Source organism: Rhopilema esculentum, chromosome 11, assembly GCF_057945365.1.
Source record: "Rhopilema esculentum isolate cy_ngs chromosome 11, ASM5794536v1, whole genome shotgun sequence".
Classification (NCBI taxonomy): domain Eukaryota; kingdom Metazoa; phylum Cnidaria; class Scyphozoa; order Rhizostomeae; family Rhizostomatidae; genus Rhopilema; species Rhopilema esculentum.
The window spans coordinates 15,197,884-15,225,002 of record NC_142825.1 but is presented as its reverse complement, the minus strand read 5'-3'; the positions used below and the strand labels follow the sequence as shown (position 1 = coordinate 15,225,002).

Genomic DNA, 27,119 nt, shown 5'->3' with positions numbered 1-27,119 from the left:
AACAATGGCATTAAATAAAGTTTGCAATATTTCAAGAATTTTTCAAACGTAAAAAACCAAAACCTTATAAAAAAGATACTGCAGATAAAGATCCTCCAGGCTGAATTCTGAAACCTCCAGAATGTCTTTTTAAGTGCTCCAGGCTGGATCGGAAAACAACGTGAATATATAGAGTTTGTGACAAACAGAGAACTAGTTTACCGACGAGAAGCACAATAACCTCGAATAAAGTTTGAGAAAAAACTTAATACAAATTTGTTAGTTTTCAAATATAGTTAAACTAAATTGTACTTGAACCATGTCTGAACTAAGATTATCAAATAAAGGAAAATGACACCGTGGTACTGTTAAAATGGGAACTGTCACTTTTAATGTATATAAAATCAATATTACATTGACGTTTGCTTTTAGAAGTGGTACTTGAGATTGAAACTACATTTTACAACAGAATTCGGAAAAGGCTTGAATCTGGGTAAGCAGTCTGCCCACCTTGTTTAAACATGTGCAACTTTTGACAATACTGATAGCAATCCTATACGATTCAATATGCTAACTTGGCTTCAGAAAAATTCGCAGTACAGTACAGCTGGTAAAAAAACAAAGAAGATTGTCACTGCAAAACAAGAGAACTTAAAGCATTCAATGCAAGTTTCAAGGAATTTACCAGCAACATGTACATGTTTATTTATGATTTTAAGACGATATGACAACTAGATACTGTCCCGATTGAAAACGACAAAAAATTACAACAGTTGAGGGACATAAATCTTGATCCAGCCAGTAATTCTCTTCATATTCGAAATACTAAATATATTAGAACGATGGTGAAATCGCAAAAATATTTACAACACTACCCATATTGTCAGTTAAATCTACACTGAAATAGTGTACCCCTTGAAAAAGATCTTTACTTTATCATATAAGTGACTAGCCTCTGGGAAAACCAGTTGGTTCTGCGAGCAGGCTGATAGGTGACACGATAAAATCTACACCCATATTTCAAAGCAACTACTGGCTCATCCGTAAAAGTGCAAAAGAGACTGACTCACTCGACGATAGGGAAAGAGCAAGTCAGATTATGACATGAACGTGTTCATTTAAATCTTATCATCACATTTTCTCTATTCACTGTAATTACCGAATTATTTCCTATTATACGACTATAAACAATTAGCTCGTGAAGAATTGGCTACTTAATACCTTTAGATGATTACACAGCTAGGCAAAACCAGCGCTTGCTTCTCTATCTAAAAAGATATTACGTCGTGAAATTCGGAAATGAGCCGTCAACATATCTTGAAGCAAAATAAGCTGCACTCGGGAATCATTTCAATCAATATGCCAAGATACTTCCGATTCCAAATTAAATAAAAAAATAACCACTGTGAAGATACTTTGAAAATTGACTATTCTATTTATATACATTACTAAACAAAACGAGCGATTTAAGAAATTTCTGATAAGAAGACGGCCGCAACTGCAACTATACAAACACACTAATACAAAACGATGGCTGCGTCAGGTTCCTTGCGATGATGCCTTGAGGGTGCTCATGCGGTACCCCTTGTTTTTTATCCCCGAGCCTGTATCTGTTACCATGGTTATGCTTGATCCTAAAATTAGGCAGAAATTTAGCAATCTTGAAAAAAGGATTTAATTCAAAACATAATAGAGACTTTTGCAGTTTTAAGATACGGGAGATGACAGGCAGGCAAGTTGAGTGATAAAGTATCCGTGAACTAGCCTTTGATCTTTTCAAGAAAAGATGGATGGAACAAACTGCAGCAAGGGAATCTATAGGCATGTCAGGAAATTAATTGGACATCTTATAGAAAGCTTGCTTTTAAAAGATGATTATAAAGGTTCATCTTAATTCTCTTGTCAAACGTGAAATACTCAATATTTTGACACGGATTCAATAACTGACGCTAAATATCGCAAACAAAATCTAATCTCCTGATCGAATTAAGATCGACAAAATATGAGCAATGGCAATTGTTGAAAATGATAACACTTACCAGAATCGAGAATGTCATCATCTGTGGACACACGCTTCTGCTTCAAGTGCATGTAGTACCAAACAGCAAGGGCGCCACATATGCAGCCAAAAATTGCCGATACAACTGGTATGATGTAGCTCTTGGCATCGCTTGATTCTGCGTTGCCAGTGCTTTTGCCTAATCAGTTAGAAGGAATCCACGTTAAACTTATTTGTTAATTCCACAATTCGTAATCTAATTCCACATTCAAATATCACAAATAGTCACATAAACACGAGAAATTTAAGCATACTTTGATCAGCTATAACGGCAATGCATTCACAATCAGGAAAGAACAGATTGTAGCGGCAAGTCAGGTCAATATAATTTCATCATTATGAGCAATTTTCGGTTTATTTCAGCTACCTCATATGCTATTTAAATGCAGGCTACAAAGAATTTAACGCTGTAAATCTGAGGGTTCCTCAAAGAATCTAGAATAGAGTGCGAAAATTCCAAATATGTAAAACAGGTACAGTTTTGGCCCGCACTACATGTTAAGTTTAACTTTAAAATTTTGAAGAACATATCAATGAAGAACATATGTTACCTCCGCTGGGAGGTGCTGGCCCGGTGCTTGATGGCTCTGGTACTAAATGGAAAGAGACATGAATCAGATGATAATAATAATAATAATAATAATAATAATAATAATAATAATAATAATAATAATAATAATAATAATAATGGATTGTCCTGGGTATGACAAAAAACTACATCCGGTAGTGGAGTTTTGACGTGGGAGAATGAGGTTACCCTTTGCCACTACTACCTCCAGGTCACCCTTGAGCAAGGTATACTACCTGTTAGCTCTCCCCGAGGCCGTGAAATACCGGGTTGGCGTCCGGCGGGGGCTAGTCTGTCTCATGGGTAGGGGGGACTCTTCAGCCCTGGTCGGCGACCCCCCTAGTGATGGTGTCACGATAAAAATACTGCTTTGTTGGTGATGCAAAACCACAACCTCATCTTCAAAAGAAAATGATGATTAATTCTGAAAATAACATAGAGAACGACGTCAACGGGAGTGGATCCACAGGTGAAGCTGTCGCGTCCGGCAGGGGTGGTGGTGCTACGCAGGCCAGCCTCGGTCGATATCATGCTACTGCGGAATCAACTGTGAGGAGTAGAACTAGAAATCAGTGGACAAGAGAAGATAACAGAACAGTGATGGAGTGCTATGTCGCGAGCGAGCCAAATAAGAGGGGTTACCGGAAACGTATGGTAAATATCTGGAGAAGTAGAAATCTTGCTCAGGTATCAGAGCAAAGACTGCTAGACCAAGTTAGACAAATAAGACTGAAGGGTTGGATAACAGAGTTAGAGATGGAGGAGATCAAGAGACAGAAAACAATTGAAGGCAACAGAGGTGACGATGAAAGCCAGGGTGAAAGTGTGGAAAGCGATGCTAACAACAGACGCGAAGAAATACAAATAGAATATGATGATAATGTACAGCAGAATAATGAGACAGGAGCAGCTGAAAATGATGCTAGAAATTTTGACGATGAGGACTTTTCAGACGAGGAAATAGCGATCGCTGAGAGGCTTTTTGAAGTACTACACCAACCTGAAAGGACAAAGCTACCTGCTCTGAGAGGTCTAAATAAAAGTGCTGTCAAAATAGAAGTTGAAAAGATGAATAGCTTGCTGGGTAAAATAAGAAGCGAAAATATCACCGTGACCAATGATTTGTTATATGCAGCATCAGTTGTTACAACTGAGAGATTAGGTGTAAAGATCACTAGAAAGAAGAGGCAAGGAGAACCTATGTGGAAAAGAAGGTTGCAGAAGCAAGTAAAATACTTGAGGAAAGATTTAAGCCGAGTCGAAGAGTTAAGAAAAGGGAAGACAATTAAGACAAGATTTCAAGAACAGTTACAGAGAAAGTATTGGTTAAAAGAAAAGGGTCTCATAACAGTAAGTGAAGAACTAAAACAAAGGATTACAGCTAAATCAGGAAAAATTACAAGATATCAAGCTAGAATAGATCAATTTAGACAGAATCGACTGTTTCGGGAAAACCAAAGTCGGTTCTATGATGAATTGAATGGCGGAGAGAGAAATGAAGTACGACCTGAAAAGGAAGAAACTATGGAATTTTGGAAGGATATATGGAGCAAACCAACACGGCACAATGAAAACGCAGAATGGCTGCAGGACTTGAAGGAGGAAATTAAAATTGACAGGCAAAATGATGTTGTGATTACCAGGGAAAAGGTAGAAAAGGTTGTTAATAAAATGCCAAATTGGAAATCACCAGGACCTGACTTAGTTCAGGGCTTCTGGTTGAAAAGATTTACTAATCTGCATGGGAGAATTACATTGCAGCTCAACGAGTGCTTGAGGAAAGGAAATGTACCAAAATGGATGACTAAAGGAAGAACAGTTTTGATAGTCAAAGATCCACAAAAAGGAAGGGTGCCTAGTAATTATCGTCCAATAACGTGTCTCGCTATGTGCTGGAAATTGTTGACAGGAATATTGGCAGGTGAGATTTATTCTCTTATGGAGGCTAAGAATGTATTACCAGAAGAACAAAAGGGATCGAGGAAAGGATGTAGGGGGTGCTTAGACCAATTGTATATTGACAAGAAAATCATGAAGGAAGTGAAGCAAAGAAAGAAGAATATTGCAATGGGCTGGCTGGATTATAGAAAAGCTTATGATCTAATCCCACATTCATGGTTGAAGGAATGTTTGAACATGTTTGGAGCTGCAGAGAATGTAAAAAATTTGCTGACCAACAGTATGAAGGAATGGAGCACCATGTTGACATCTTGTGGGGAAGCGATTGGTGAGGTAAAATTTGCCAGAGGAATTTTCCAAGGAGACAGTTTATCACCATTAATGTTTGTGATTGCTATGATACCACTAACGTTAGTACTGCGTAAAATGAAAGCGTCCTATAAGTTCAGTTCAAATGGAGAGCAGATAAATCATTTAATGTTCATGGATGACATCAAACTTTATGCGAAGAATGAAAGTGGACTAAATGCATTGATACAGTCTGTCAGAGTTGTTAGTAATGATATAGGTATGGAATTTGGAGTAGAAAAATGTGCAGTGTTGGTTATGAAGCGAGGGAAAGTAGTCGAGTCTAATGGCATTGACTTACCAAATAAGGAAACCATTAGGTCTATACACGAGGAAAATGGTTATAAATACCTTGGAGTTATGGAAGCTGATCAAGTATTAGGTGAAAAGATGAAAGAAAGTCTAAAGAAAGAATATAAGAGAAGAGTGAAAAAGATACTGAAATCTAAGCTTAATGGAGGCAATATGATAACTGCCATAAACACTTGGGCTGTTTCAATGATGAGATACACGGCACCTTTCGTTGACTGGAGAAAGGATGAGCTGAAAGAAATAGATCGGGGTACTCGTAAAATGATGAATATGTACAGATCACTGCATCCAAGAGATAGTGTAGCAAGACTCTACCTACCCCGTAAAGAAGGAGGACGAGGCCTTGTAGAAATTGAGGATTGTGTTCAGCTCGCAATTTTGGGGCTTGAAAACTATGTTCAGGATAGCAAAGAGAGGATATTGTCATCAGTGAGATGCGAGGCAGGAGAAAGAGTGTCAGAGAAAGATTTCAAGAAGCGAAGAAGAGAAGAGAGGCGATCAGAGCTAGAAGAAAAGGCGTTACATGGACAGTTTTTCAGGCAGACAAAAGAAATAAATGACCCAGAGTCATGGGGATGGCTCCGGGACGGGGAATTGAAAAAGGAGACTGAAGGACTGATAATGGCGGCGCAGACCCAGTCATTGCGAACAAATGCAATTAAAGCAAACATCGATAAGACGCAGAGGGACTCGAAATGTAGAATGTGTAATCAGAAAGAGGAAACAATAAGCCACATTGTCAGTGAATGCCCAAAACTGGCACAGAGAGAGTATAAACGTAGACATGACTGTGTAGCGAAAGCCCTCCATTGGGATGTCTGTCGCCTGTATGACATAGATTGTGGAAATAAATGGTACGAACATCAACCAGATGGAGTGGTAGAAACAACAAATGTAAAGATTCTCTGGGATGTCAATATTCAAACAGACAATGAAATCCAGGCAAGGAGACCTGACATAGTGGTTGTCAATAAGAAAGAAAGGAAGTGTTACATCATTGATGTTGCAGTCCCGGGAGATGTGAGAATAGCTGAAAAAGAGATAGAGAAAATCGAAAAGTATGACGAATTAAAGAGAGAAGTGGAAAGATTATGGAAAGTGAAAGCAAAAGTTATTCCTATTGTCGTGGGAGCCCTTGGAACAGTAACACGAAATTTGAGCAACTACATCAAGGAAATTGGAGTCAAGACGCAGATAAAACTAATACAAAAATCTGTACTTTTAGGAACTGCAAGAGTGTTGAGAAAAGTTCTCGAGATCTAAGATCATGGGTATTGATCCGATTTCAAGAAACATCAAGAACAAGCCAGTTATAACATCAGAACTGTGTACATCAGCATAATAATAATAATAATAATCTCTATCAGAAAGCGCATCGAAGAAAAATGTCATAATGCAATATGCTTTCTTTATTAGGGAAAAAGTACAAAATGGCCCTGTGGTGACCCTGTCCAAGAATAGGGAAATCCCCAAGCCATTAACTTTAGTTGGAAACCTAGCCAAAAAACTCATGTTAAAACACATTAAATAAAAAGTTCGGAAAAACCAGCTAGGTAAAAGCTCGAATAGGTCAAGATATAGAAGCGAAATATTAGGAACAATTTAAAAATGACTTACTTGAGCTTTTAGTGGGTTGGGTAGACCCTATACTGCTTGTTTGCGGCGAAGAACCTACAAAAGAATAAATAAGAATAAAGAATAGCAGCCATCTGACAAAAATGCTAACAGCTTATCAATTTGACATTAATCATAACTGGATATCAATACTTTTATGAAAATAGCTTTTAAAATCATAATATAATGGCTTGCATGCATCTGTAGGAGAAATTTGTTCAGAGTCTGCACGTCAGAGTTCACAGGCTGTAAAATAAGTGATACTAGAGAAATAATCAATTTGTTTCAACCGTGCATTTCTTACACCGTTTTCAAGTAGAAACAAAATTTAGAATCGTTCAAATCATTTCGACCGACTCTAAAAGAGAAAAGCAAACACTTTCTTATTTGCAAACAAGGTCAGCCAACATTGTGGTACAATTGAACAAATAAAGGCAAAGAGCTGATTGCACAGATATGGTTTGATTCAAGGCCAACACAACAATGAACTATTGAAGTAAATAAATTTCTCAATGAATACAACTTCCTTATGTACAACAAAAATGAAAAAGCAAAGTAAAACCCCTAAGAAGCATTCGGAACCGAGTCAAAATCGATATTTTCTAAGAAACGTTCAGTACTGATTATAGATACTGAGCAATATTTTGAGGTGTCAGGCAGCGTCATTGATGGTTGATTTCGAAAGCATCATGGCTCGCAAACCACACTGCTTAACAAGACCAACAATTTGAAGTCCCACTACAGTAAAACCCCACAAACAAGAAACAATTTTTCTAAAGAAACGACTGACTAGGTTCTTATAAATGGGGTACTCGTGATATTTTCAGGGTGTGGCTCTTATCGCAAGGACACTAACAACTATGATGCACAAGATAAAATTAACTAGACTTGAGAATGGCCTGACTGAATTTCAAATTGTAGAGGATATGGTTTTCTGTTGGGGACCAACCAATTTCAATCACAATATGAAAAAATGAAAATAAAATGACATGGCTCTGAATATCAATTAATCAAACCACAATGACGACTTGAAAACTATACTTTCAGACTTTGAGAATTTCATGCTTTATTTAATATGATGTACAATCTCATAAGGACATGGAAAGGAATTAGTCTGTTTTTGGTTCTTATCTTTGGGTGTTGTTTTCCACAAAATCAGTCTGTAAAGTCTTATTTTCCTATTTTCTTGTTTGCGGGGTTTTACTGTACTACAGGATGAATCTTCCAAAGAAAGCGCGCAGAATAAATAGGAATTACCAATGCGGCTGCTTGGCTGGGTCACGGCTGCGCTGCTTGATTTGGTAGCCGCTGCGCTGCTTAAAACCTGAGGCAGCGGAGAGCCTAAAACAGAAAGGTACAAAATACGTGAAACTGAATAAAGCCTATTAAGACCATAGTACTCCCAAAGGGACTTCACAACCTCTTAATGGTAATTTGTATTTTAGTTTCGTGGACAAAGCTTTAACAGTATTTAACGAATCACAGGAGAAACCCTACCAATAAAGGCCGACGAGCAATAGCTTTCAGACCCAATCTAGTTAGAAGTTTGAAGCTAAGCCAACAACATAATTCACTGTTCTTATGCTGAAGATAATTAATCTTTGTTATGGTAAGTCTTCTTCAAAAAATATACCATTAGTTTGGCATTTCGTGAGACTCTTCTGCAAAATGAAATTTTTTATGATTCCACTCGTTTAAGAATAGGAACAAGATTACTTTTCTTAAGGTAACTAACAACAATTCTTTCAATATTGTCTAGCAGGCTACGAGGTCACAGCAGAAGTTCACAAACGTTCAGCAAACGAAAACACTCTAGGCAACAAACTATAGCCCTTGCAATGAAAGCCTACGAGCAGCTAGTATTATATAAACGTAAATGTACAATCATTGCTCTCGGACTCACAACGTAGATTAAAATAGTGTACATAATCATTGAAACCAGGTTTCCATGAAACTGTAAATGAAATATTCAATGGAACATTTAATGAAATCAACTTTGGTACAGCGTTTACATATATTCCCGGTTCGCTGTCTACTTGAAGCCTGCAAAAGAAGTATCGAGGAAAAGGTTGTACATGGCCAAGTAGCAGGGTCCTTGGAGGAAGTTGTTCTTTTTCTCTCCAAGAGCGCACACCTATACATCCTTGTCTTCTTCCCTTGGTAAACATTTCATTTCTATGTTTTATCCATACAGTGTAACTCTCTTGTTGTATACATTGGTCTAAGGCTTCGTTGTCAAAGAAAAGCAACACCAGTTGCACTGTGTCATTTGGTCTGCCATCCTTTAGCAACTAACGCTTCGGAGCAAAGTCAAAGAAAGGACAGGCTTGAAATTTTGAAGAAACACACAATTCTATTCCATGAACATCTTACAAACACATGGCTTCTTGACGACTTCGTGCAATGACCCTGAATGTTGAATTTGGATTCTCGAATATTTCTTTCAAATATCTTTATATCTTTCAAATGTTTCTTGCGCCAAAAACTTTAGCTGTTGGACTCAATCAAATACTCAGCTGAGCGAGATATTTGAGAACACAATAAACCCGCAAGCGTTGAAATCTGTAGCAAAACATCTGTGCAAATATACCAATACAGAGCTTTGCTTGCAGAACAAATAACTCCGAAATTTTCCTGTCAATTGCTACAGGCTGGATACGACCCTACGTCGGTCCGTTTGAAGGCGTAAAAAAGCTGGAAAACTTGAACGCCTTTCGGATTCCTATGAACCACTCAGGCTAGCTGTTCTCAGGTGTGGTAAGTTGACGGGCGAAGCTAAAGATTGAAACTTCCCTCAAAGATGTTACTTTGAAATCTTAACAGTTAGAGCCGATAAATTCCCTCTCAAGCGTTTATTTAGATGCAAATACAGGCAAAACGTTGTCAGCTCGAGACCGTTACGTCACATTCATTATTGGAAGCTGTAGTTAAGAGACAGCTGAGATTTGGCAGCAACAGAATTATAAAAGGAATATTAGATTTCTCTTAAGAAAAGATCACAGTGGTAAGAAACAGCAGACAGAAGGTTTCTATTCGTGTGTCGTTATTTGAATTATCAAAAGATCAAAAGACCAATAAGGAGTCAAAAGTAGTTGCGGGATTATAAAGTACAGAAATATCAAGGCACAGTAGAGGGTAAGATTATGCTAAATATGACAGTACAAACCGAGTGTGGAGGCAGCTTCTCTTGCCAACGACGTGGAAGCGCAGCTCTTTGTTGCTTCAACAGAATATACCGATACGATTGTAGATGTTAGAACTACTGTCGTAGTTTGGGCAGAGCAAGACGTTAAAACAGAGCGAGAATAAGCTGAAGAGGAAGAAGTCGGTAGCACTGAAGTACTTGGTGATGGACAAGGCGCTGCCAAAATTCTCATCTCTGTTATGTTTTGCCGACAAGATTCATACTTGCGTTGCTGGAGTCTAAAACAATGAGTCTTGTTTGTAAGGTACTTGAGTCCCCCACTCACATTTTGCCACAGTGGAATAGCTAGAAGGAGAGAAAAAGGTTCTTTCAGAATCAGCTCGTTGCCGTTGTCATGGGAACGTTAAGTGCAAGTCTTCGTATACCCTGTCATAAAGCACCGGTTGTTGCAGAAAGAATTTATACGATAAAACAGTTCCAGTATAAAGGGATGGCGGTGACTTGATAACACTGGCGTAAATGGCAGCGAAGAAAGGCAAGGGAATCGTTACCTTCTGCTCGCGACATTGGAAAAACCAAAGCAATATGCAGTCCATTATGCAACCGGTCGGGTGTGCCCGTCGGGTGTGCCCGTCGGGCGTGCCCGTCGGGTGTGCCCGTCGGGCGTGCCGGTCGGGCGTGCCGTGGGAAATTATCAAATTCCATCTTATTCATCTATAAACCTTTACGGAAATTAATCGAATATTTTTTTGCAACTAGTGTCCTTCCACCCATGTCTTATCTGTAATCTTTATGCATTCAATGTCAGCAGTTGACAGAATTTAGCTCGGCGCTTTGTTTTTACCGAGTCTTTTATCATATTGTCACAAAAGGCCCTGGTGATCTGAGTAGGAAAAAGTTTTTCCGTACTGTGAGACTACAAGATACAGTTCGACTCGTGAAAGAAGTGCTACAAGCCTAAAAAATGGTTATTTGCCTGTTACCAATGGGTCAATGATCCTCAAAAGTAAAACACTGCATAAATTACAATATCAGATCAAATAGCTTTATGGCCCTTTTATCACAGCATCTCAATAAGTAAAAAATTAAAAATAACTGCGACTTAAGGACAAATAAGGATTGCAGATAGCTAGACCTTAAAGAAATTCATTTACATCGACATTACTTGGTTGAAAACTTTATGGAGAACTCTTTAATTAGAGAACTCTTGGGAACTAGATAAAAGAACCTCGCGGTATAGAGAGCCTTATTAAATAAGACCTAAATATTGCTTGTCGTTAAAAAGGGTCATTAATTTTGAATTACATGTGGAACTAAAGCCTAAAGGCACGTGACACTGGTAAAATTGGCTTACAGCCACTCGACCATCTGCGATTCACCAATCAAATTGCGCACTGAGAATATCATGTGAAAAGTTTCCGCCTTCCTACAAGTTAACAAAATCCCAGCGCAGAACACACTGGTTCAAGATGGCAGACCATGCTATAGCTTGGTCTTCATAGAAGGCTATAAATCGATCAGTTGTTTCAGAATCAAAGATATCGGTTATCTGGAATCTTCCTGCAGCCATTTTCCCACTTAGTGTCTTCGGCAATGGTCCGAATTTTTCCATTACATAGTTTCGCGTGAACAGTTTACAATTCCTTTAATCCACGCATGCTTTGGTTAATTTGACCCAAGTTTTTTTGGATTCGCTGTACTTAAGCATGTCAAATGCCTTTAAGGAAAATTGCCGACATTAATTTGGAATTAAACTTTCAGCAGAACTGAAAGGAAGGTGAAATGAATTTTGTGTGTTTGAATTTGTCTCTATAACTACAGTGAGAAAATGTTTCAGATAATTGGCAGAACCCGGTCGTCGTTCTATCAAGTAGTTTCAGCATCGTTCTACATGAACATGAGTAAGCACGCTATTGTGTAGACAGAAGGAGTTCGTTTCCACTTTTTACCAGGGAAGCCACCCTGATTGGCCAGCCCTTACAATTATCTGCTCTGTAATATTCTGCCGTTTGATATTTAGTGCGTCAGGCGAAAAGCTGAAGTAAACTTTAGAATGTTTGCTTTTTTCAAAGCCATGATTTTGTCTCAGAAAAACAAGTATCACAACGTCTGTGGGACGGAAGCTGTTCAACCTCTTAACAGCAAAAACCTTCCAAGGTCTGAGAAAAATCTTTCGTCACTGCAGGCCCTGTGACCAAAGAAAACTTCCGCCATTCTAAGTAAAAAATCCAAGGGGCTTGCGTCATTCCACCGGTTCAGTGTAGTTAAGACGGCTCTAAGTATCGGAAAAGAAAGGTACAAGTACAAGAAGATTTCATACACTTTATTTTTGGCAACCATATCTACGAACAGCCAATTTAATGCAAAGTTCGACGATTGTACGTATACTGAAGCCCTTGCTTCGGCAGTGGAGATATTTTGAAAAAGGCAAATATTTTTTGGATGAACATGAGCAAAATGAAGTATAATTTTACTTGCAGTAAAACAAGAATAAAGTGCAAAATATGGTCATTGAGCAAAGTACACCAAAGTCGCAGTGGACTAAATGAAGAGCTCGTGAACAAAGTGGCGACATCTTTGAAGAAAACAACACATCAATGCCGAGCATTACAGTGAAAAGTTCCTAAGTGAGAAGAAACGCAGTAAATGGGTGAATGTAAGTGAGAAAATACTCGAGACTTTGCATAGATAAAGAGGCCAAGCACATGGTTCACTTAAAGATAAATTTGTTTCAAATAACGGCAGCCGAGATTTGTTTTCAAATCTAGAAGTAAACAGATTAAAGAGGTTACAGAATTAGTACTTAAAGAACTAAATCAAAAATTACGTGTCCTTCTGTATCACAAACAATCATTTAGCTTGTATCCAAAACTAAGACGAAGGAGGCATTAGGAATGGAGACGTTTTGGAAGAAAGCGAAAAACATGCTGCTAACAAAGGCAGAATTATCTATATAATCCTTGCGAAAAAGTATCACATGCGGTTCAGTCATGTAGAAGTCCGATGAATCTTAGCATTACTACGAGCATGATTATTTAATCAGAATAATAAAAAAGCTAGATGCAGAAGGCAAAGAAATTATTCTCACTGGCGATACCAACTGTGATTATAAAAAACCAAAATACTATAACACAAGAAAGCTGAAACTTCTTTACTCAGAATTTCAGTTCGAATAGCTGATCACAGATTTTACAAGGGTAGCTACTAAAACAAGCTCTAATGGAGAAACAAATACAACCAAAACGGTAATTGATCACTTCTCAACGAACAGACCTAATTTTATCTCCTGCTCTGGCGTAATAAAAAAATTGGCATGACCGACCATTGCATGGTCTTTGGCATCAGAAAACTTAATGCCGATCTCTCGCTAATAAGGAAACAAATTAAGACTGAATCTCGCAATATGAAAAACTATAACAGGGAAGCCTTTCTCCTCGACCTGCAAAGTATCGATTGGGAAATGGCTATATCCACCGCCTGTGATGACCCGAATATCATGGCAAACAAATTTTGCGAACTTTTCCACTCGATCATAGATGTGCATGCACCTCTAAAAACATGAAAAAATCCATTGAGACACGCACCCTCACCCTGGATAACTCCCCGTATCAGAAATGTTATACATGAGAGAGGCCGGACTAAGAAACGTGCTGAAAAAGATCGGTCTCTATGGCCTCAGTATAAACGCTTAAGAAACAGGGTGACCAGTGAACTCCGAAGAGCTGTCGAGAACTATATCATATATAATATATAAGTTTCGATAATATATAAATTAATCTTTACTTTTTCTTTTTTAACTTAGTAGCTGATAGGGTTTCTGTGTAAAAATATGACAAAATGAAAAAATGAAATGATAAAAGCAGAATACGTTTTATGCGGCGGGGATCGCGCACAATATCTTTTGGAAAGTTAATTCAAGGGAAAGGAAAAAGGTACTGAGCGTAGGCACAAAGTAGACAAGTGTCTATACTCTGTAGATAAACACTGCATGAAAAACGGCCGTCGAATCTAGCAGATCCTTATAAAGTCTAAAACTATTTTCTAGAAGAACAGCAAGACATTGTACTCACATGGTGGCATAGTTGTTGGTGGAGCTGTTGTTGGGGGGCATTGCACCCTGTATATCTCCAATTTCGTGAAGTTGTACTTTTCAAGAGAGCCAACGGTGCAGTTTTTGAACCTTTTTCGGAAGCAACTACCAGTTTGGTTGTAAAATGTCTGCGTCCCATCAGTCCATGTTTCGTCACAAACTAGAGAATATGGAATGCAATTAAAAGTGTTCTTTCGGACCCTTATTATGACGCTTTGCACTCTGAGGAATGTCAGACCAAAAAGCTAAAAGTAGTATGGTACACATGTTAAGGTCAGTTGGGGATTGAATTAAATAAAGCAACTGAGGTTAAATAATTGTCAGTTATCGTCTCAAAGATTCAGACAGACAAATTGCCTACATATATCCTTCTATTAAAATCTGAAGAAAATTCCACCATAATAAAAAACAAATCATTATTTGAAAGATAACTGGAGAAAATTTTCCAGCATTTCTCTCGAAACACTAAACAATGCATGAAATGTTACGAAAAGACATATCACAGAGTAAGGAGCTTCTAATCAAGTATACATCGATACATAAAATTGGCCTTACTTGGCTCAGTAGTTGCCCGGGGGCATTCAATGCTTTCTTCCTCTATGCTTGGTTTAGGGCAGCCAGTCACGCTATTACTACAGTTCCGTTTGACAATCTTTTTGCAAATTTGCGGACTTGCTTTCGCTGCATTATTGGGTGGGAATAAATGGTCAATTTTATGGTAGTGGGTGGTATTCTCTGATGTAATGTTTCCACAGCCTGGAAAAATCAAAAGGAAGGTTACAATAAACAAAACCAAATAGACAAGCAGTGAACAAATCCGAGGGCTCCTATGACCACTGATGGTCTCGAAATTCAAGATAGCCCCCTGTCACATAATGTCATTAGTTTATTTTTTCATGCGCTTCATGAATGCGTACAAGTGATGTCTGCAACTTCGACCATCCATTCCCTTCCTTTTACCAGTCTGAACTTCGAATTTTTATCGCTCATTCGAAAGGACTGCAGACATATACCATAGTTATTGCTCTGAACCATTTCAAATTCGAGCCAGAATTCATAACCGGAACCAGAACCGAAATCTAACAAAGAAAATCTGAAAAATCTCGCAACATTATTCTAGTAAAAGAGTGCTGATGGCAGCAATACAATATTTATTCGATTTTAGCTGCGGTTTTAAATCAAGGGCGGCTTATAAACGCGGGGGGGGGGGCTTATAAACGCGGGCGGCTTATAAAAGCGGGCGGCTTTTAAAAGCGGGCGGCTTATAAAAGCGGGCGGATTATAAAAGCGGGCGGATTATAAAAGCGGGCGGATTATAAAAGCGGGCGGCTTATAAAAGCGGGCGGATTATAAAAGTGGGGGGATTACACTACTTCATCCAGACCCTGCCAAACTTTCCTGCTACCTTGAAGCCGACAGATAAGGTAGAAGATGCGAATAAAAAACTCATGTACGGTATTGCTGATTCCATGCTGGACGAAATAGTGGTTTGTCTAAATTCTAATGTCTACTTCTTCGTTTAAGTTTTTTTTCATTTTAAAATCTTTATACACGAATTCCCTATCAGCTTTAATACAAATATAAATAAACTACTTCTATTACAATTACTTCTTTAATATGTATAAAATAAAGGTGTTGCTGTTCTACCTAGGTATCGTGTTTTGTTTTGGGAATTTATTAACTTTGTAGGAATCCCTTCAAGTTTCTTTTAAAAATGGAAATTGTGGGGCTCATTCTGATGTTTCTTGAAATCTCATTCCATGTTTTGGCCCCAGAGTGAAAGAAACTCACATTGAGAATTCCAAATTTTGCCTTGGGATGTCAATATCAAGCTGATTCCTTGTCGAATACCTGGATATCTCTGATCTAGTGATAAATTTACCTTTAAGGCTGTCAGGGCAAAGCCATTCATCATTTTGTACGTCATTATGGCCCTGTCATATTTAATTAGATTCGAAATTGAAAGCCATTTACAAATCTCAAATTTAGCACTTTCAATTAATATTTGAGCCCTGTCTTGAAGTCGCTGAAGATGTTTAAGCTTTGCAGCGGACAGACTTCCCCATAATTCATCACCGTATCTCAGATGGCTCTCGAAAAGTGCCCTGTAAACCTGGTCCAATTTCGACTGTGGTAGTATGTTTTTAAGTTTCCTCAACGAAGAAAGACCACTTTTAAGTTTACACTTGAGCCTCTTGTACTGCTTGTTCCAAGATAGGTTTTCATCGATAGTGACCCCGAGATATTTTACTTCATGGGCTCGTTGGATTTCTTCTCCATTTATTTCCACGTTCATCTCCCCCTGGATATGGTTAATTCGTCTTTTATGACTAATCACCATCTATTCAGTTTTATTGGTGTTCAGACTAAGCTTATTTCGCCGCATCCACTCTGCAATGTTCTTACCCTCAGTTTTTAAGTCATTGCACAGCTCCTCGATGTCTTTTGCAGAGCATGTTATGCTAGTGTCGTCTGCATACATATTTGTTGAGCTTTTTTCTAAGCATCGCTCAAAATCATTTACGTATAAAATGAAAAGGAGGGGCCCAAGGCACGAACCCTGCTTACGAACCCTGGGGAACACCGCACTGAACATTCTCTTGTTGTGAACTGGAACCATTGATTTGGCAGTATTGTATCCTATCAGTTAGGTATGATGTAAACCACTGATGAGGGGTTCCTCCTATCCCATATTTTGATAGCTCAGAGAGCAGAATTTTGTGATCCACAGTGTCAAATGCCTCCTTTAGATCAACTAAGATGCTAATATTTATTTTTCGTTTATCGGCATTTGAGAACCATGAGTCAGCAACATTGAGTAATGAGGTCAACGTGTTGTGCAGCTTTCGAAATGCATGCTGACATTTGGAGAGCATGCTTTTTTCCTTCAAAAAGGTGGAGACTTGATCATGTGCGATTTTCTCGATTAGCTTGGAGAATACCGAGAGTACGGATACTGGCCGGTAGTTGTTCAAATCAGTTCTCGATCCGGTCTTAAAGACTGATGTTACCCTGGCTACTTTCAATCTGTTCGGAAAAACACCACTTTAAAGAATTGAAATTGAAAATAGCTGCCAATGGCTTAGATAAAATATCAGCAGCGTCTTTCACTAGTTTTACTGGGATCTTGTCATGTCCTGCAGCTTTAGAGCATTTTAACTTATTGATCTCGTTTTCAATGAGTTCAGGATCAACCCTTTGAAATTCACAACTAGTTTCAACCGGCAGTCCCTTGCTGGGTAGGTACTTCAGTCGGTCATCGCAATCTTTGGTTTCAATATTTTCGGCTAGTTTTGGGCCTATGGAGATAAAGTGCCTGTTAAAGGCCTCTGCAATTTCATCAGGTATCTCAACACGTTGACCTTCATGGATAATTGACAAAGGAGGACTATGATTTGAATGTTTGTCTAATACCTTGTTTATTATTTTCCACGTTCCCGTCGGACTATTTGAATTGTCAGCAGCTTTTTTGAGTTGAGAAGTTACTCTGTTTCGAAGCTGCTTATATCTTGGCCATAGTGCTGGATCTCTCTCAGCCCGTCTCTTAATACGGTCTCTCTCGCACATTAAATTCTTGATGCTTGCCCCGTCTTAGCGGTCCATTTTTTCCACGGGGCGTGCACATCCAAGGCAGCGAGAAAGAGATCGTAGAAATCGCTAGCCATCTTATTAGGGTCATCCGATCTACATGACATAGCCATCTCCCAGTCAATACTACGCAAGTCATTAGGGAAAGAGTCACGGTCATAATTTTTCAAACTGCGTGGCTCTGTCTTAAATTTCACGTCATTGACATGAACTCTAGCGTTTAATTTTCTAATACCGTATGTCATATAGTGATCTGTTATACCGATTTTTACGACCGATACATTACAGAGCTTGTTGGGTCTGTTTGAAGAAAGGTGAACTATTCATAATTTGGTGACTCTAGTTTCACCTGTAGAGCTGATGGTCGTGGATACCCTTGTAAAATCCTTGATGAGTTGCTCAAACTGATAGCCCGAGTAAATCAATTTTAGTTTTCTCGTGTTACTGTCTTGTACACAATAAGATCTTTGCAGCCGTTATTTCAAGCCAAGTATCTTTGCATGGTTATGTTGATGCAGCTAATAATCAAGGGCGGCTAACATTTTATTATAAACCCAATTCGCTGCGGCTAACGGCCACCCACCACTTGGCCGCGCGTACGTAGCAATAAAATCGGCGCATGCTCAAAGGCAATACATTAAGAATCACATTGACTTGACAGGCGGCCGTCCGTGACAATGTTCTGCACGTATAACAGTTGAACTCAAGGCAACTTTCGGAGCGTTGTTGTGCATTTCTCCATTCAGATTGACTGAAAACTTCCGCTCATAGGATAGTTTGCAGCGGTAGTGTTGAATGCATCACCCGTTTCAAGGAAACGCAATGCAACACAAAAACGTTCAGGAGGCCAAATTGTTCCCTTCTTTAAAACTTCAAAATTAAATGAGGCGCAACATATTATAATAATTTTTCGAATTTTGTAGCTGACATTCGAAACATCGGGAAAAATAATTCGGGATCCGACAATTGTGCTTGTCGAATAAGCAAATTGTATTCACCTTTGACTTTTCGTTGCTAGTGAATTTCCCTGACTCAAGACCGTCTCTTTCTGGCTAGTTTCTAGTAGAAATGACGTTCTTCTTCTTCTTCTTCACTTCCTAACAATTTTCTTCGCCGATTTTAAGCTACCATCTTTGTTTGTTACTTTACACGGGTTTTCAAAGCTGTTCTAGTGATTCTAGTGGTCATGCTTATTGCTATCTCCAGTTGCACGAACGTACGTGCTTTTGGTTTCCTTAATCTTCCGTACGCGCGGCTAAGTGGAGGTCGGCCTCTAATAATCGAGGGGGCTTATAAAAAAGGGCGGCTTATAATCGAAAAAATACGGTACTTTTACGTTCAAGAAATTACTTTTTGTGGCAAGATAAGAGGTAACAAAACTCGGAAACAGCCGTATTTTGATGTTTATAATGCCTGTTACGCCTTATTGTAAAGATGATTATTTTCCAAGCTATATCCATTATAAATGAATGGCCTTTTAGTCCCATTTACTACGCTTCGTGCGACATACAAGTTATCAAATTTCCAAACTGATTGCTCGTAATATAGCAATACTCAATAGCCTCTTTAATGGGATGTTTCAAGCCTGTTTTTAAGGTGACCCTCAACTGGACATGATAAAAACGAACATTTTACATACCTTTGTTATAACAATCAGCTGTTAGGCATATGGGACAGTTGGCTGTTCCAGCTTCATCCTTGGCACAAACTTTTAACTTAAGCCTCAATTTGTGAATGGGATAACCTGAACTGTCTTGACCAGCACATCGACCACCCTGTCTTTGATCGATATCACCAACCCGTCCTGTTCCTGTGCCTAAAATTGAAGATAAATTTCGTTTAAATGCAAAAGCATAAACGCATGAAACTCTTTTAAATCAAAGAATAAAACAGCATGTTTTCGCAAGCATCAGGCTAACTTCTGAAACGAGAACAGCCTCTGTGTCTTTGCAAAAATGAGAATGCCTGAGCAAAATTTGATTCGGCTATAGGTCAGCATTTTCATGAATATTCAAGTACCAAGAATGCACCAAAGTGTACAGTTACAACAATTTCGAAATCATTCTTATGCAAGCAAGGACAAGTAAAGCCGCCTTATTGTTTAAGAGCCTTGGAATCTTTTTACATCAAAAGAAAAGAGCCAAAGTTTGGCTGTACAGAGAAAGCGTTTGTTTTCTCTCTTGGATCGCTTAACTAGTTGGGAGGTTAGTGGCTGCCATTGCTAAAACACAACCATAGTTTTGGGCAAGAACCAATTTAACATGCCATCCTTCCTCTCGTGTGTCTTTCAATGCGTCAGGGCTTACTTTTTCTACTTACCTATGGACATGATCCTACTTCTATAATCTGAGGAGTGCCTGACAAACAGTACTACACTATGACATAATTCCCCAATCCAGTGTCGTTTTCAAATAATACAGTACCAAAGGCTTATTTGCACACAGCATTCCTAATCAAGATTTATAATATGTTAAAGTGAGTATACATACCAAACAAATAATATTCTTTGTTGTAAGCAAAAATTGGTTCATCATCACTTGCTACCATCTGAGCCACTCTAATAGTGCGAAATATTGGAGACTTTGGATTATTGCAATTCAAAAACTTCTTGCTAAAACCTGCAGACAACGAAAACAAGCATTTGAAGTAAAGAAGCTTGACAGATTTAATTCATTAATAAATACTGAAAAACAAAGATGTGAATTGATGTTATTTTTGTTGTTGTTATAAATAAATCTTATCACTTTCTCCACTGCTACTTGCAAAACGGAGGTTCTGTAATGCAAAACACCAAAGGAAATTTATTAAACTCACTTGTAGCATTGCATTGATCTAAAAGTGTTTTATTCTCTGTAAGAAATCCATTTTCATACATCTCTGAGTGTAAGGTGCTTGCACTGTCAAACCACTCAAGGTTTTTTCCTTCTGCAGGACATCCAAATATGACATAGTCATTCATCCTTACATTAATTGTGTTGATGCCTCTACTTGGGCAATTGAATCTAAAAAAGGTATAACAATGCCATTTATTAAATTGAATTTAGGCATACTAGTTACATATTTATTTTGGTAGCTTAAAGAAAGACAATACGCAATTTTACACAAAAGAAACATGGATTAACAAATAAAAAAACAAAAATTTCATACTCTTTCTACACGAGGATTTAATAAATCAAAAATAATTAAATCCATTAAAAGTGACTTGTGTCAAAGTAATAAAAAAAATGAGATTCATAAAAAATTTTTCATTCGGTCTAAAATCGTATGTTAAACACAATAAAGGTGCAAAACAACTAAAACTAACATTAAACATGACCAAATTAAAGACAAATTACAAGGGAAAGCATGAAAATGCTTAATGCAGAAGGTTTGGAGAACATGAGGAGTATATAGAGCACCGGTGGGAATGCCGATATTTCCAAAAAAATGACTTGCCAAAAAATAAGGTTGCTTACAGGGGAATAACCCAAAGTTACTTAGTAACATAAACAAATGTGTGGAACAATTTTGCAAATTCTGAAATACAAAACAACAATACCCAAAACCCGTAATACTACCCTCACTGCACTGGTGGTAAGTAGTAATTGCTCAGAAATGGAGAAGTGGTATCACTATTATTGTTACTATCATTATTAGATCACATCAAAAATTCTTACCCATAATTATCGGATTAACCCCCTTGTATATAAAAATTCTTAATGACTCCTTGGGGAAATCGTTGCCATAGATCTAATACCTCGTAGAAAGAAAAGATTTCAATATCCAATAAGTTTCAGCCAGGCGAAACTCAACCTAATTGACCATTCTCGCATAATAGGCCTCCTTGACTGAACTGATCAATTCAATGCTGTTTAAATGGAATGACACACGAGCTGATAAAATGTTGAAATAATGAATTGGGCGCGACAAATACAACGCGTCACCTGCAAACTTTCACATACATTGTTATGTTCGTTATGTTATGTTATGTTATGTTATGTTATGTTATGTTATGTTATGTTATGTTATGTTATGTTATGTTATGTTATGTTATGTTATGTTATGTTATGTTATGTTATGTTATGTTATGTTATGTTATGTTATGTTATGTTATGTTATGTTATTTTATGTTATGTTATGTTGTGTTGTGTTGTGTTGTGTTGTTATGTTTGTGTTGTGTTGTGTTGTGTTGTGTTATGGCTAGCAAAGGCAACCTTCAAAGTGCAATGAAATCCGAGCAATGTTTCTTTACATACTGCACCAATTTTTATCAAGTTGATTCGCTACGAAACGTACACCCTAGATAAATTTTCTTTGAATTTCTGCAGTGAAACTCGCAACATTTTCAACATTCCCAAAAGGGCATGTTTCCTCGTTTTTCTCATTTCTATAGCTAGTGAGACGTTTACCAAATAATTTCTAGCCGACCTTCTATCTAAAATAAAAAGATTTTAAGAGCGCAAAAATCAACCTAACATCATGTCTGAATTCAAAGAAAATCGTTGAGTCAACATATGAATTAATTTTTGGGACTTGTTTTTCAAATCCAAAATTCTAAACCAAGCAACTGGTGGCCAGAAAGTCTTAAGACGTTGCTGTCTCCTGTCATTTGCGGGTGTGTGATTCATTTTAGTTGATAATCATATTACCGTCTGACTCACGCTTATACACGGAAACCAACGGCTTAACATTGTCCAAAAGAATATTAAGGAGCACACTTTTTTGCAGGTATATAAAATGAACAACGAAGAGTGCAAAGCTTTTGCAATAGATTGTCCTTGTAGATCCAGCAGTGTATAAGATCGGCCTGAGTTCGTCCTGGATCTGGGCAAAGAGGGCAAAGAGGGCTGAAGCTTTCAAAGCAAGGTTAATTAATCAACCAGACACCATTGACGAGGTTGTTCCTAAAGCACTTTCTAAGACAGGAAAAACCTTAAAGATGGATGAATTGAAGATGGAGATATAAATGCCTTGAATTTGGTACACCGTTGTACCAACAGCAAGCGCTATATCATTTAGGCTGTAAATATTGCTGATGGGAGAATATCTCGAATAAATATCAGCGCTACAAAACGCACGCATAAATAAATAAGCTATTTGTACCGCTAAATCAAAGATAGCATGGAAAAGAGGAAATGTGGCATACTTGAGTATTTTTCGTCGGACGAGTGTTGTACGAAAACTATGTACGCGTGCTGTGTTTTCTATCTTTGCACACATAAATATTAGAGTGAATCAACTAGTTACACGAACTGATTACTACCAATCCAAACAAATAAATAAATAAAATAAAATAAAATTTTATAAAAACAGAAATAAGATAGATATCACTGACAAATAGCATAGATTTTGAAACGACCAAATAATTTGTCCAATCAACCTTAAAATGCTGGAGATATGAGAAGTTCCTGTCTTATTGAATTGATCTCAAAACTAACAATTAAGTTCCGTATAATTTGGTAAAACGATTTGGGGCCGATAAAAACTCACTTTTAAGAAAACGGGCATTCTGTTGCAGCGGCATTCGCCTGATAGTTACGGCGCTTGATAGTAAAGACTAGTCGCGAAATGGTAATTAGTCGGGAAAAAGATGGAACCTTTTTTTAGTCGTGTTCCGATGTTCCATGATGATATGGATGGCAAATCGTCTGGATCATATCAGACCTACTATGATAAATATGGTTTAAAATAACCCAGATTCTGTTTAGCCACGCATGAGAATACATCAAAGTATCCTGATATCTAGATAGAAAATGAGCATTTTCACTGCCAATATGACAAACAGGCATCAAAAGCCGTGGGAATATCACTGAAACCGAGCTGAGACAAGTAAAAAAGAATGGGATTGAAAATGGCATCAGAGCAATCTTAAAGCTGATGCCCCCCCCCCCCCCCTGGCTTTTCAGTGACAGATAAGATATTCAATTTAAAATAAATTGACGTAAGATCCTCCTATGCTGGCTGGTAATAACTATTTTCAAAACACGAAGTGCTCAAAAATCTTGAAATTCCCATGCTTAAATCCATATGTCGCAAAAATATATTTAAACAATATATAAAATTCTGAAAATAACTATGTTCAACGTTCAGTTATAAAGTCGTCTAATCAAGCTCTATCACGAAAAACATCTACTTAGAGGTATAAATTTTTACAACAAGAGCTGCAGAACCTGAATTCAACTTTGCCAAGAATTCAACTTACTGGCCTTTTATGAAAAGCATCAAGACACTACAAGTGGTGGCTGAGCCCCATTAAAAAGCTGCCATGGGTTGGGGGCTTGAGCTCACAAGCAGTTGGTTCCTATGTGGTCAGTACAAACTTATTACAAATTACAACGGATAACAAATAGATTTGTATCTAGATTCCTTTGTTTCCAAAAAGGACACATGGAGGCAGGCCTTACTGGCATAACATCTATTTGATATGTTTCTTTCTCTTTAAGATGGAATCAGCTGTTACAGCAAATTCTAACCACTAATGGGGTAGTTTTAACAAAGCAAACAAATAATAATTTATTCACAGGAAAAAATCAAATGCAAATACTAAAGACAAGTACAACAACAAAGGAGGGTAAAGACAGGTGATAAAACTAACTAACAACCACCTTTCACCACTAATAAATGGGATGTGTTTTTTTGAGGATTCTAACTCTGTTTTTATTATGCCAAATCCACTTATTTAAGCCAACAATAATCTTGCTATCAAACATCAGGATTAATCTTTCAAGAACAAGTAAAAACCTTAAAAATACCTTATAATGTAAATCAAATTTTAATTGTGTGTATTAAATACCTTACATTAAACAGGTTAATGAAATCAGAAAACATGACAATAAAAATAAAAAAATATACTTGAAAAAGAAAGAGATGTATACATTGAAAAAGCTTAATATCAATCAAGTTTAAATTATTCACCCCCTGGAGATGATACAAAAGTAAAGCTGACAAAGAAGAATACATACTGTGCTACTAAAGATTATTTTGAATATTCATGTTAACTATAAATGAGAGAGAGATAAATTAGCTCTAACATCATTTATTAGGAAAGCAAAATGTTCAGGAAAACATCTTTGAAAGACTACAAATGTTGCTACAAATGAATATTGAAATATTGAAGAAGCTCTGCTGGCAAGGGTGAAAAGAGTGAAATTTGAATCTTTGCTTTCTTCAAGCACTTATGCTTATCAAAAAGTTTTCTTATAGCTAATGCAAGATATTGAGTATATGGAAGGCACTCAACTTTACAATACTACAAACATATTGACTGGTCTTTCAGGCATCGCCTTTTAACTGATGAATAGAAAATACGATATCAGCTAGAATTGATAGGATCCATGGGATCCACTCTATCTAACAAAAAACAATAAGCAGTAAATTATAGAATAATACCGTGCTTTTGGTAGGATAAATTCAGCCCCTCAATTATTTTTAGCACTTTGGCATCCTTCATTGAAGACTAACTGGTCATCTTTAACAATGACTATTACTTGGTGTTTAAGGTGATTGTGTGAGTGGTTTTTGTTGCTGAATTTATAAGTTTTTTTACTCACTAATTTCACTAAACTTTTCATAAACACACAGATCATCATCAACATATCTATCATGGACAGGGCATAATTTGAATTCTTAACAAACATTTTGGTTTCCTGATCAAATTTTTGTATTATGTCAATAATAAAATAAGGTAACAGTTCATTATACCTGATAGTTTTCGACAAAGTTTTCCTGAGGTAAAAACAAAAAAGACAGGGTAGTAAACATGGTCATATTCTTTTGTGGATATCATGATAAAGAAGCAAGTAAGCATTCAGAAATGCATTTCATTTCATGCTCTTGACAACATTTGGCCCATCTTCATTATATGATAAAAAAATCTTCAGATATTTGAGTAGAATATTTTGACAAAAACATATTTTGAAAGCAGGGTTTTTGGCCTACCTTTTTGCTTTATGGTGTAGATTACATGTATAAGGAGTCTGTTTGTAACATATCCTATCATAGCTCATGTGCTGCTAACCAACATTAAGGCAATGTTTGATATTTTGCAGTCAAATTCTTGCAAATTCTATAACACATGTGCTGTGCAAATGAACCATTGTGTGCTCTTAAATGAGCAAACTTAAAATGGAGCTAGTGAAATTTAAACAAAATGCACAAGGTGCAAAAAGCAGAACCTGTTATTATAAATATCTAGGGGTGTAACAATGTATTACTGGTGAAAAGAAAGAACAATTTAATAATGAAGGCAGATGTTATTTAGTTATTAACCAAGTAACTGATATCCAAGCTATGCAGGAATACCAGGCAGGATACAATTTGGAAAATCTATATGTGTTTCGATACTGCACAGATTGTAACAAATAAAACAGAACTACATCTTTAGGTGAAATACACCAAACTAGCTCTTTCTTTAGACACTATTAGATGAAACATGATAGCAAGAATTTGGTGAAAATCTGGACATGTAAAGCTTGGAACAAAAAAACAGAACTACATTTTCAAACAATTTTTGCCAGCCCTTAACTGGGGCTTAGTTTTACTGCCAAAATAGAAAAAATATAGATAAAGATTGCTGGAAAGAGGAACAATTTTGCCAAATAACCAAATTTTCAAGCCACCGTCTTTGATCAAATTGCCATCCGTTTTATGCAAACAAAATAACTACTTTTGGCGAATTTGGCTGCAAAATTTTAGTTGAATACAGCACTTCCTTGGTGTGTGTTTCGACCATACCTGCCATTAAAACATGCCGATTTATTTCAGATTTATTAATGTCTAATAAGACTTCATGCTGAAACGCTTAATCAAAATAAAACTAGGCTGATTCTTGAAAATAAAATTAGATTTATCATGTTTGAAGATAATTAAGCTCGATATGTTTTATTATGCTCAGCAGGCTTTATCGACGAAAACTTATTGGAATTCATGTTTAGGTAATCAGAATGATTTTAGGCCTAGGTGGACAATTAGCAAATTTTATCAGGGCCCAGGAGTAAAATCTCCCATAATTTGTGGCTTAAGTTTAAACTATTGTCAGTAGGGGAAAGATATCGACTTGATTTGAAGCCTTATGCCCTTTGCTTTGCTGCTTGAATAACAACCGAACCACATAATGAGCATTAAACAGAAATAAAACTTACAACGGGTTCCTTGGGTCCCAAATGATAGCCGGCATAAGAAATGAATATCGGGGAACATCTTTCCGATCTGTTGGCACTTCTTCGTTAACTACTAACGTAAAAAACGTCCAGAATATCGCCGCAGCCAGCAATTGATGTGAAATTCTGGAGCACCCAGCCATTACTTTCGTCAGTAGTAATGATAGTAAGGAGAGTTTGACGAGCGGTATTGAAAGCAAATTAAATGACGTAGCGGTCACGAAGCACCCTCTGAAGATGAGTTTTATGCATAGAGATTTTATGATTCATCGGTCAACAAATCGACACATTAACAAACGCAGTATTCGCAAATATGCAACTTCCTTCCTCTTTGCAATAATTCAATTCCTGAATTCCTGACAGTCGTGGGGTGGTGGTCG

The 27,119-nt window shown here is 37.3% G+C and overlaps 1 protein-coding gene across 4 annotated transcripts; it reads right to left on the bottom strand.

Moving 5' to 3' along the window:
- Positions 1–196: 196 nt before the first annotated feature.
- Positions 197–27,119, bottom strand: LOC135693539 (uncharacterized). Of its 4 annotated transcripts, XM_065212066.2 has the most exons (12): positions 26,722–27,119; positions 20,417–20,604; positions 20,092–20,220; positions 19,242–19,418; positions 14,570–14,770; positions 13,995–14,174; positions 9,946–10,269; positions 8,037–8,120; positions 6,783–6,836; positions 2,590–2,631; positions 2,019–2,177; positions 197–1,613 (listed from the first exon to the last, which is right to left on the bottom strand). In XM_065212066.2, exons 1-12 carry the CDS (start codon positions 26,880–26,882, stop codon positions 1,519–1,521), a joined length of 1,794 nt encoding a protein of 597 aa, XP_065068138.2. In that variant the 5' UTR covers positions 26,883–27,119; the 3' UTR covers positions 197–1,518. The 4 variants fall into 4 exon arrangements, with proteins under 4 accessions (XP_065068138.2, XP_065068139.2, XP_065068140.2 ...); XM_065212067.2 differs by lacking the exon at positions 8,037–8,120; XM_065212068.2 differs by lacking the exon at positions 9,946–10,269.